General features: G+C 37.8%; 1 protein-coding gene across 1 annotated transcript; it reads left to right on the top strand.

Moving 5' to 3' along the window:
- The first annotated feature begins 735 nt into the window (after positions 1–735).
- On the top strand, positions 736–9181 carry ccdc25 (coiled-coil domain containing 25). The gene is made up of 9 exons (XM_061900928.1): positions 736–926; positions 1006–1053; positions 1132–1171; positions 1370–1421; positions 3973–4048; positions 7115–7218; positions 7292–7494; positions 8560–8605; positions 8676–9181. The coding sequence occupies exons 1-9, from the start codon at positions 902–904 to the stop codon at positions 8703–8705; spliced, it is 624 nt and encodes a 207-aa protein (XP_061756912.1). The 5' UTR covers positions 736–901; the 3' UTR covers positions 8706–9181.
- Positions 9182–12039: the final 2858 nt, after the last annotated feature.

Here is a 12039-nt window from a genome sequence, read left to right as displayed (position 1 = left end):
GACTACTCAGGACCTTCGTATTGTGAGGCAGACGCACTAACCTCTCTGCCAACGTGAAGCCATATATATATCCATATATATATATATATATATATATATATATATATATATATATATATATATATATATATATATATATATCAATGTTTATTTATATAGCCCTAAATCACTAGTGTCTCGAAGGGCTGCACAAACCACAACACAAACCACAACGACATCCTCGGTAGAGCCCACATAAGGGCAAGGAAAACTCACACCCAGTGGGACGTCAGTGACAACAACAATGATGACTATGAGAAACCTTGGAGAGGACCACATATGTGGGCAAACCCCCCTCTATATATATATATATATATATATATATATATATATATATATATATATATATATATATATATATATATACATACAGACAGACAGACAGACAGACAGACAGACAGACATACATACATACAGTACATACATACATACATATATCTATCTATATCTATCTATATCCATCTATATATATATATATATATATATATATATATATATATATATATATATATACTAGTTCAGTCGGCTAAATGACACGAAGAACGCCAATTGTGATTTTTATTTGGTGAATTTTTAATTTTTTTTTGTAAAACTAATTGTATTCTTGGCTTCAAATATTCCTAAACCCAGAGGGTCAAAACTTTGCTTTACATTTATTTTGAAGAAAAGTAGATTAATACTTCCTGGGGTCTTTGCTTGCCATAATAACAACTTCCGGGGTAGATTTTCGCTCCACGGGAGAAATGACAGCAGAAGCAGTCTTAATAAAATAGTTTAACTTACATTGACCAACATCGTTATTTGCCGAATATAAATGTTTGTATTCTGTTCCTATTAAAATATTTTTTTCAATCTTGATAAAATGGTGTTTTACTTCACAAGTGCCGGTAAGTTGTGTGAGCCTAGCTTGCTGTTAGCTTCAATAATGTTGGCACTGCAGTGCTCACTTTTGTTTTCCCCTTCCAGTGGTGAAACCGGCTTGCACTATTTATATGGGGAAAGACAAGTATGAAAGTGAGACAACATACTCCACACAAGGTCAACATATTCACTTTTGATTTGCCAAACTTAACTTGCATATCTGCGTTCCAGATGAAGATCTCATCAAGTATGGCTGGCCGGAGGACATTTGGTGAGTTATGTCCGTACACAACTGGGCATTGTAGTCTCAATCTTGTTAGTTTAAGACATATTCCGATGTAGTGGCTTTATTAAATTACGCAGGTATATCCACTGTCGTAAGAACAGATGCATTTAATGTACTTTTACTCATAAATGTACAATTTGTAGGCTTACTAATGGAATTATTTATTTTTCTGATGTCATTCAGGTTCCATGTGGACAAACTGTCCTCAGCTCACGTTTATCTCCGCTTGCCAAAGGTAGCAGTCAGCAACTTAACTTTTTTTTCCCCAATATATCATAGTTTTTGTGTAAGTACAAAAATGTGTCATCTCAGATGATCACAACCACGTCACGATTACAGTGTTTCCTCCTCCAACACAGGGTTTTAAGTAAAAAAAAAAAAATAGTCACTTCCCACTTTAAACACTAGTTTCAACCCTAAAACCACAGGGGTTAAGTTAAACTCAAGGCCCTGGGGTCAGATCTGGCCCGCCACATCATGTTGTATGGCCCGCGCAAACCAAAGATAAATATCCGCCAATAAAGTACCTAATCTTTTCTTAATCTTTTTTCATTTTGACGGAACAAAATATATGTACTGCATGAAATGTCATAACATAAGGGACAAGCGGTAGAAAAATGGATGGATGGAAATGTCATACCTTTTAAACTGTTATATTATCCAATATTACAACAAATATTATTTCTGTTAAAATATACTAATACTTCAATATCTGCTTGACTTATAATTTCAAAGCAAGTTCCATCCATCCATTGTTTACCGCTTATTCCCTTTGGGGTCACGGGGGGCGCTGGTGCCTATCTCAGCTACAATCGGGCGGAAGGCGGGGTACACCCTGGACAAGTCGCCATCTCATCGCAGGGCCAACACAGATAGACAGACAACATTCACATTCAAACACTAGGGCCAATTTAGTGTTGCCAATCAACCTATCCCCAGGTGCATGTCTTTGGAGGTGGGAGAAAGACGGAGTACCTGGAGGGAACCCACGCATTCACGGGGAGGACTTGCAAACTCCACACAAAAAGATCCCGAGCCCGGGATTGAACCCAGGACTACTCAGGACCTTCGTATCGTGAGGCAGACGCACTCACCTTTCTGCCACTGTGAAGCCTCAAAGCAAGTTATTCATCAAATTGTACACTGTAAAAATGACACTAGATTTTACTGTAAAATTTACAGTGTTTTTGCGTGGGTTCCCTAAGGGTACTCCAGCTTCCTCCTACTTCCAAAGAAATGCACCGGTGGATAGGTTGATTGGCAACACTAAATTGGCCCTAGTGTGTGAATGTGAGTGTGAATGTTGTCTGTCTATCTGTGTGTGCCCTGCGATGAGGTGGCGACTTGTCCAGGGTGTACCCCACTTTCCGCCTGTGTGCAGCTGGGATAAGCCCCAGCACCCCTGTGACCCCGTAAAGAATAAGCGGTAGAAAATGAAGGGATGGATTACCTTAAATTGAAAAACTAAGTAAAATTCTGGCGACTTAGGTACTTTTTTTAAAACGGTAAAATCTACGATAGGTGTTTTTACGGAATATTTCCAGTAAATGTAAAAACAGTACTGCAGGTTATGTAACGGTAAAAATATGGCAGTTCAGTTGCTAGAATGAAAAACAAAACAGTGGTACAGTTTGTCCATTCATAGAAACATGTTGTAAAAAACACTGTACATTTTTCAGTAACATTCTGGTGACTAAGCTGCCAGTATTTTACTGTAAAAAACAGTAAGTACTGTTTTACCATTTTCCGTAAAAATATATATAATAATAAAATATGTAGGCAAATTCATATATTATTCACTGAGGGTAGCCATAACTGCTATATGGCCCTCAATTAAAACGAGTTAGACCCCCCTGCCTTAGATGGTTTCAATTTATAGATCTGATAGAACTTTATTGATCCCTTGTGTATGTGTCCTCAGGGAAATGAAGGTTCCAATTGCAGCAACACCGTACGTAGTCTACCTGACAATTTTGGCAATAGCAGTCAAAAAGGCATACCGGTAAATAAAATGTAATGGGAAAAAATAGCAATATGATTAAAACAAGTTATAATCTGAGGCAAAAGCAACATCAATGCAAATTGTTAAGTTGGAACCACTTCTAATCTCATGCCATGCATTTGAATTTATCCAAACATGTCTTTTAAATTTTAAAGTAAAACGAAAAAGACCAGAAAAGCAAATATGTGCAGTACATGCATTAACGAATACAAGGTACTGAAGGTAGTATTCACTTGCATAGGCTTCAGCACCCCATGCAAAAGGGACAAGCTGTAGAACATGGATGGATGGATATTCACTTGCTGCTGTCAATGATTCCAAAGGCCCAAAGCAGATTTTAATCTTATGATTATTGTGTTCCAAGGATGTATTGCGTTTTTATGCTGTGGTGGACCTTACATTTTTGTCAGCAGATTTAATCAGGCCGTAATGGTGGGCCAGGCGTATTGTAGCATCCCCATTTTGCTCTCATGTCGAGGAATTGTACAGAACTACTTTCTCCTGACATGATGCAATGTTACCAGCAGCCAATCAACACCAAGGAGAATGAAACGTGCTCTCTGATAGAAGAATCACTTTCAGTCAGTAGCGTTCCCAGTAAGACTGTATCTGCAACTAGGATGTGAAACGCGAGAGACGTCGCAATATTTTTCTAAATAGTACATTTTTCTGCGATATTATTAGGTTCCACACTAACAACGATGGTAGTCGAAACCATGCTGGAGAAGGAACACTATCTGTGATGCGTCATAATGTAATAAATGATTTATGTGTTTTGTCTAAGGGTCACACCATAAATGACATTCCCCCTGAGGTGTTGGTAGACTGTGCACAGCTGGTGAAAAACAACAGCATTCAAGGTACAGATAACAATATCCCAAATATCAGTCCCGTCGGGAATCCGCAATGTTGCAAGTGCGCAAATTCAACCAATCCAGGCAAATTTTGCACCTCCCGACTTTGTCCAATGCCCTCAATTTCTCTACACATTTTGGCCAATCAGCTTCATTTTCGTCAATCAAATTTGTCTTTAAGCGGTGCTCCAAATTACAGCTACAGCTTGCTCACAACAGTTCACAAATGCTCTTAAAGTGCGTAGGTAAATGTGTCGTACGACGGCTCACTACAACGGTAAATCTCAACAATGTATGGAGGTATCTGCTGACGTCACAGGACAGAGCAAATTCCAAACAACTCGTTTGGCGGACGTATAAAATAATATAATGAGATAACAATATCCCAAATATCAGTCCCGTCGGGAATCCGCAATGTTGCAAGTGCGCAAATTCAACCAATCCAGGCAAATTTTGCACCTCCCAACTTTGTCCAATGCCCTCAATCTCTCTACACATTTTGGCCAATCAGCTTCATTTTCGTCAATCAAATTTGTCTTTAAGCGGTGCTCCAAATTACAGCTATAGCTTGCTCACAACAGTTCACAAATGCTCTTAACGTGCGTAGGTAAATGTGTCGTACAACGGCTCACTACAATGGTAAATCTCAACAATGTATGGAGGTATCTGCTGACGTCACAGGTCAGACATCACAGGACAGAGCAAATTCCAAACAACTCGTTTGGCGGACGTATAAAATAATATAATGTATTGTAGCCTCCAGTAGAAGTCAAGTCTGACTGTATTTTTTACTTTTATTGCCAATCTTATGCTGACAACCAGCCCCATTCCAACAGGTTTCCCTTTCTGTGCAAACACTTGTCTCTCTGCTTCCTCAAACACAGAAAAACACTTTCTCATTCTCTACCAATCCACTTTTAGGCACGGACGGTGTGTTTGTGATTATTGGAATAACCACACAAACATAAAACTTTCGCTGTCCGTTGCTATATTTGGGATATATTAAAATGACTTCCACATTGCAGACATTGAGCTATACTTCAGACAATAACGTGCATCTTGCTCACGCCACATCATCAGGCGAGCTACTTTTCAATTGACCAAATCGAGGAGATCTACCTCATTCATATATATAATTTATATTTATTTATTCATAAAAGAGACATTTTTGTCAACAAGTTAAATGTGTTTAATGATAATACAAGCATGTGTAACACTTAGATGTCTTTCTTTCATGAAGACAAGAATATAAATTGGTGTATTACCTAGGGGTGTAATGGTACACAAAAATTTCGGTTCGGTACGTACCTCGGTTTAGAGGACACGGTTCGGTTAATTTTCAGTGCAGTAAGAAAACAACAAAATATACATTTTTGGGTTATTTATTTACCAAATTTGTAAGCAATGGCTTTATCCTTTTAACATTGGGAACACTATAACAATTCTGCCCACGATAATCCACATTAAACTTCCTCAAGTTGTTGCTTTGATTAAATAAAATGACAAAACCTTTCTTCTACATATAAAAAGTGCAACATTAAACAGTTTCAAGTCAACTCATCATGCTTAATTTATTACAGCATTTGGGAAGCTTGTATTTGACTTTTATTATGTAAATGTTATATTTTTGTCAACATGTGATAGCAGGGACCCTGCCATTAAAAACCAGGCTGCTACATTACTAAAGATTTATGTGATTATAGCTGAAAAAATGGTACAATAGCAATAGGAGAGACTATTCATCCCTAAACACCTGGACTTCATGTTAGTTCATGTGAAATAACAGACAGACAGGGCTTTGCTGCCCCTAACACACGCACACACATGCACGCACGCACACACACACACACAGCAAAAGGAGCTAACGTTACACTAAAAGCTAATTAGCCTTCACCTCAAGCCAGAACTGCAAGCGAGCTGAGCAGTTAAAGTTTCTAGAAGGTCAACGGGCTCATAGTGATGTTAGTAATAGTTGTGACTGTATGTAACCAATTAGATGGTTGTGTGGGCGGGACAATGCTGGGTGCTCAGACAGAGGCAGAAAGCAGAGCAGCTTGTTAAGACTTTAATTTACAAACTCGTTCGATACGCCTCCGAACTGGATCGAAACCCCCGTACCGAAACGGTACAATACAAATACACGTACCGCTACACCCGTAGTATTACCTGATTTTGATGACTTGCATTGATTGGAATCAGACAGTAGTGATGATAACGCCCACCTTTTTGAATGGAGGAGAAAAAAGGTCCTCCTTTCTGTACAATACCACATGAAAGTGGTTGGTTTTTGGCATCTTATTTATCCAGCTTCCATACACTTTACAAGAAAAACATTGGCGGCAAATTCCGTAGCTTGCTTGCTTGTGCACGCCAGCTTTCCGAGACTCTTATTTTTTTAGCGCAGGCAGCATGAAGCAGCGCTTTTATTGTGAAGATAGGACCTGTGCAGTCGGCCTTTAGAGTTTTGACGGGAGGTATGGCGCGACAGTCTGTTGAAATAAAAAGTGTTTCTTGCCATCCTGTCGGTCATTTTTTCTTAATAATGATCTCGCAGCAGCCAGCGTCATCTCACAAGCCCTTCGGCTGCCGTGAATGTCAATCAAGTGACGTCTTGGTGAAGACTGATGATCGCTAATTTTTAGGTCTATTTTTTTAAAAGCCTGGCGGGCGATCAACTGACACACCGTCCGCGATCGACCGGTAGCTCGTGATCGACGTAATGGGCACTCCTGCTCTAGACAATTGAACAATTATCATTGTACATTGTACAGTAAGCAGCAACAACTGAAAATAGAGCAAAACAATGTACTATAAAAAATGTATATGTTAACACTAATAATAATAAAACAGATTTGTTTTTAAATGTATATTTACATTTTTTTGGGGGAGAAAATTATTACTATTATTGTTATTATTATTATGGTGACCACACCCCCAGCATGCCCTTAAGCACGCTTCCACCGCCACAGGTATTTTAGCAATCTAGGGAAAACCCTGCATTTCCAATTATCCAAATGAGGAAATAAACAGTGATGAAAATAAATCAATGTGTTTGTGTTGTGTTGTCATCAGGCTGCAAGATGAACAACATCAACGTTGTTTACACGCCGTGGGCCAACCTAAAGAAAACAGGAGACATGGATGTCGGACAGATCGGCTTCCATCGACAGAAGGAGGTATGAACTCAAATCACAGCGCTGAATTAAACCAGACTGTGACGTGTGCGTCGTGGGTTTGGCTTTTGCGTAGGTAAAGACAGTAGCGGTGGAGAAAAAGGTCAATGAGATCGTGAATCGGCTGGAGAAAACCAAAGATGAGCGCTACCCAGACCTGGCGGCAGAGAAGGAGTCGCGAGACCGTGAGGAAAGAAACGAGAAGAAAGCTCAGCTGCAAGAGAACAAGAGACATGAGAAGGAGGAGCAGAAGAAGAAAAAGGAGATGGAGGATCTCAAGTACGTTTTAATTGTATTTGATTTATTCATAAAGTAATAATGCATTTTAAAGATATTTAAATTTTAGTTAAATATGTAAAATATAATTTAATATTTCATCAAATCTTATGACAACAATCCTCATCATACACTATTAATATAGATTTTAGCTGGGATAGGCTCCAGAACCCTCCGTGACAAGTGGTAGAAAAAAAATGGATGGATTCATTTTTAATACACATATTTTGGGATTTTATTTTAAATGTTTTTATTGGAAAAAAAACTACTTTTATGATCAATTTCATAGATTCATGAATATGCATTTTACTGTGTATATACAATATTTTAAATAAATAAATTGGATATTCATTCAATATTTAATCAAATCATATGAAAACAATTCTGACAATGCTGTATTTATAAGCCAATACAATTATTTTTTTTAAGTGTGTTTAAATAATGTTGTAAAAATAATTGATTGAGGGGAAAAACTTATTTTAGTTCAACAAATAAATAATCATGTTTAAAATATTTTTGAAAAAAAAATTACCTGCACTATGACGATCATTATATTTTTAAATAAAAATATTTAATACTAATTCAGTATTTCATCAAATCACATGACAATGGTCTTTGTAGTGCAAGTAATTTTTTCAGCATTTTTTTTATTTGAAACCTTCTATATGAGGAATACTGTTTGGATCTTACGTCGTATGATTTTTTTTTTTTTTTTTTTTTTTTTTGTTCAACAAATAATCTTTTGTTTTAAAAATAAATGTATGAACTTGTTTTGATATGTGCTGCTTGAAACAATTTACTGCACTATAAGGTTTGTTTGTTCTATGATTTGTCTTTAAACAAATGTTCTCACATTGGAAAAATGTTTTAATTATTAGTGAATTTTTCATCATAACCAAACATTATTTCTTTAAAAAATGCATAAAAATACATGGACAAATGTTGAATAGTAAAAATGTTTTTGTTAAACTTTCTTTTTTTTTTCACAATAAAATATTTATTTCTAGAAAAATAAGTCATTGTAAAGTTTTGGTTATCAAAACGTGTGCTGTTGTTTCCCTCCATCAGGAACTACACGTCATTGATGAAGAGTGAAAACATGAAGACCAATGAGGTAAAGAGCTACACGCTAATTGTCTTCTTGTCTGTTTGCTCACCTAATGTCCAAAATGTCTCCTCTCCAGGACGGTTATGAGTCAGATGACTTCATGTGAGCCGCTCCACTTGCCTGCCGGGACGCTCTCCTGCCGGCTGCTTCCACTCGCTAACAACAGCATAGCTTTGACATTAAGACTTAAAAAAAGGGACTAATGGAGCATTGAGCATGTCAGTGAAAGACAGAATCAGGACTTTCACCCTCTCCCTCATCCTTTGTGACGGCTAGATCGGGTGCTGCTTTCCGACTAACTCAAGGAAGAACATATACAGTCCATGTTGACATTTATTTTGGGGGGATGTGATCTGTATATGATTAATGATGTCAAACAAACCTTTCCCACAAGGTATTTTGCATGTTCAAAAACATAAATTAAATGTACAATCATTTAGGTGAAGTATTGTTTGAAATTAAATCACATTCACAAAGATTGATTTTGTTTAACTGATAAGAATAGATAAAAAAAGAATCATGGCAGAACTTCATTTGATTAGTGTCAATAATACCGTTTTTATTAAACATGTTATGAATACAGTCTGGACATGTGGTTTTATTTCTTAAAACCATAAACGCGTCATTCACAAGATTTTGCATATTATAATTTATGCCGGGAAAACATTTGAACACTTTTAAAAATCCCTTCCCTGTTGTAGTATTGATTAGAATTGACTTCAAACAGTACAAAATAACATATTCACACATTCCATTATTTCAACTCGTTAAAACATCTAAATGTTCAGCTCGTTCAGGACTTATCTTTTTAAACCTTCAAAAAGTCCCCGCATTTCACAATTTCCCGCACCAACCGTCTGTAACTCAGTGATTCTCCAACTGTGGTCCATCTGATGGTACGGCAAGTCATCACTTAATGAAATAATGTAATTTAATGTATTATTTAAGTAAAGTGTTTTATTTTCCTATACTCAAACACAGTGTTATTGTTCAAACTGTGTGTAATGTTACGCTGGCCATAAAGATTAAATATACTTGTTAAATAAAACCTCTGCGTTGTTTTCAATGAATACGTAGGCCTTACATGCTACTGTATTTTAATGTCGGTCATTATGGTGGTACTTGGAATGCCAAGCCTTTTCTGAGGTAGTATTTGGTGAAAAAAGTTGAAGAACCACTAGTCTAGTTTAAAAGAACTGTGTTTTTTTTCTTAAACTATTTGCACCATTACAGCTTCAAAAGTAATGTCATACATTTGGGCTAACCATAGCTGCACAGTTAAGAAATATTCCCACTTTTCCCGTAATTTACTATTTATTTACTGCGCTTTTTAGGGAACATCTGCAACATATACAGCTGCAATTACACAGATTATTGCACAACTGCTCATTTTCATCTGTTGTCCCCACAAGTCCATGTTTTCCATTATATAGGGGACATTTAATCCCTTTGAGAATTCTTACTATTACTATTTTTTGTATTTTTTTCCCATTAATTCTACAATATCCATTATCAAAATTCCCACTTTCTTATTTTGTTTGTTCAATAGATATTGCATCTGCAGCTTTTAAGTACATAATTTGCTAACAATTTCTTCAGAAAGTTCAGTATTTCTTCTCTAATTCCTGTAAAATATTGTGGTTGTTTTTTTTCTTTTTTACATTTTCCAACCATCGAAAGTAATTTTTTTGTGAAAAGAAACATGTTAAAAAACACTGCTTAAGCACCACAATTTGATGTATTATTGTCCAAAACAGTGCTGGTCTGAAACATTTTGTGAACAAAGAAAGATCTAACAATTATGAATCAACATTTGCCCACATAGAATAAACATTCACTTTAAGTGACAGTTTTGGGGAATATATAATGTATTGTGTGTTATTATATCCCCCACGGCGTGGCACAGTGGGAGCGTGGCCTTGCGCAACCCGAGGGTCCCTGGTTCAATCCGCACCTAGTACCAACCTCATCACGTCCGTTGTGTCCTGAGCAAGACTCTTCACCCTTGCTCCTGATGGGTGCTGGTTAGCGCCTTGCATGGCAGCTCCCTCCATCAGTGTGTGAATGGGTAAATGTGGAAGTAGTGTCAAAGCGCTTTGAGTACCTTGAAGGTAGAAAAGCGCTATACAAGTACAACCCATTTATTATTTATTAATATACAAATTAATTCATAACTTATCTGTTTTTCCCCCCTGGATTTTTTTTCTGTTCAGTCATTTCACAGTTCCCATGGTGTAACTTCTAAAATCTGCTGGAATCAAATACTTTGTGTTATTTGTTGTTGTTTATTGAGTATGTCATAGTTATTTCCATACATGTAGTACATAATATACATACATATCTCCAGTGAACAGCTTTGTGCTCAGTGGCAAAATTATTATTTCACAAAAATGAAAAGAAAATTGAATTAAGATCCTTCCATTTTCTTCTGCTTATCTGAGGTCGGGTCGCGGGGGCAGCAGCCTAAGCAGGGATGCCCAGACTTCCTTCTCCCCAGCCACTTCGTCCAGCTCCTCCCGGGGATTCAGAGGCGTTCCCAGGGCCAGCTGGGAAACATAGTCTTCCCAACGTGTCCTGGGTCTTCCCCGTGGCCTCCTACCGGTCGGACGTACGAGCCGTTTCGGGTAGCATGCTGACCAGATGCCAGAACCACCTCATCCGGCTCCTCTCGATGTGGAGGAGCAGCGGCTTTACTTTGAGTTCCTCCCGGATGACAGAGCTTCTTACCCTATCTCTAAGGGAGAGCCCCGCCACCTGGTGGAGGAAACTCATTTCGTCCACTTGTACCCGTGATCTTGTCCTTTCAGTCATAACCCAAAGCTTATGACCATAGGTGAAAATTCCATTTTTTTCATCCGTTTTCTACCGCTTTTTCCCTTTTGCGGTCGCTGGGGGCGCTGGTACCTATCTCAGCTACAATCGGGCGGAAGGCGGCGTACACCCTGGACAAGTCGTCACCTCATCGCAGGGCCAACACAGATAGACAGACAACATTCACACTCACATTCACACAATAGGGACCATTTAGTGTGGCCAATCAACCTATCCCCAGGTGCATGTCTTTGGAAGTGGGAGGAAGCTGGAGTACCCAGAGGGAACCCCAACAGTCACGGGGAGAACATGCAAACTCCACACAGAAATATCCCGAGCCCGGGATTGAACCCAGGACTACTCAGGACCTTCGTGTTGTGAGGCAGGGGTGTCAAACTAATTTTGGATCGTGGGCCACGTGGAGAAAAAACTACTCCCAAGTGGGCCGGATTGGTAAAATCATGCCACGATAATTTAAAAATAAAGACAACTTTAGATTGTATTCTTTGTTTAAAAATGTATGTTGTTGTTGATGTTGTTTTTTTTTACACTTACATGTTACGGTTAATGGTATTCTATCTTTGTTTGTTCGTATTTATACTTTCTGAATAAATTATGTAATAATGTTC

This window comes from Nerophis ophidion, linkage group LG05, assembly GCF_033978795.1.
Source record: "Nerophis ophidion isolate RoL-2023_Sa linkage group LG05, RoL_Noph_v1.0, whole genome shotgun sequence".
Lineage (NCBI taxonomy): Eukaryota > Metazoa > Chordata > Actinopteri > Syngnathiformes > Syngnathidae > Nerophis > Nerophis ophidion.
This window is presented reverse-complemented; position numbering and strand designations above follow the sequence as displayed.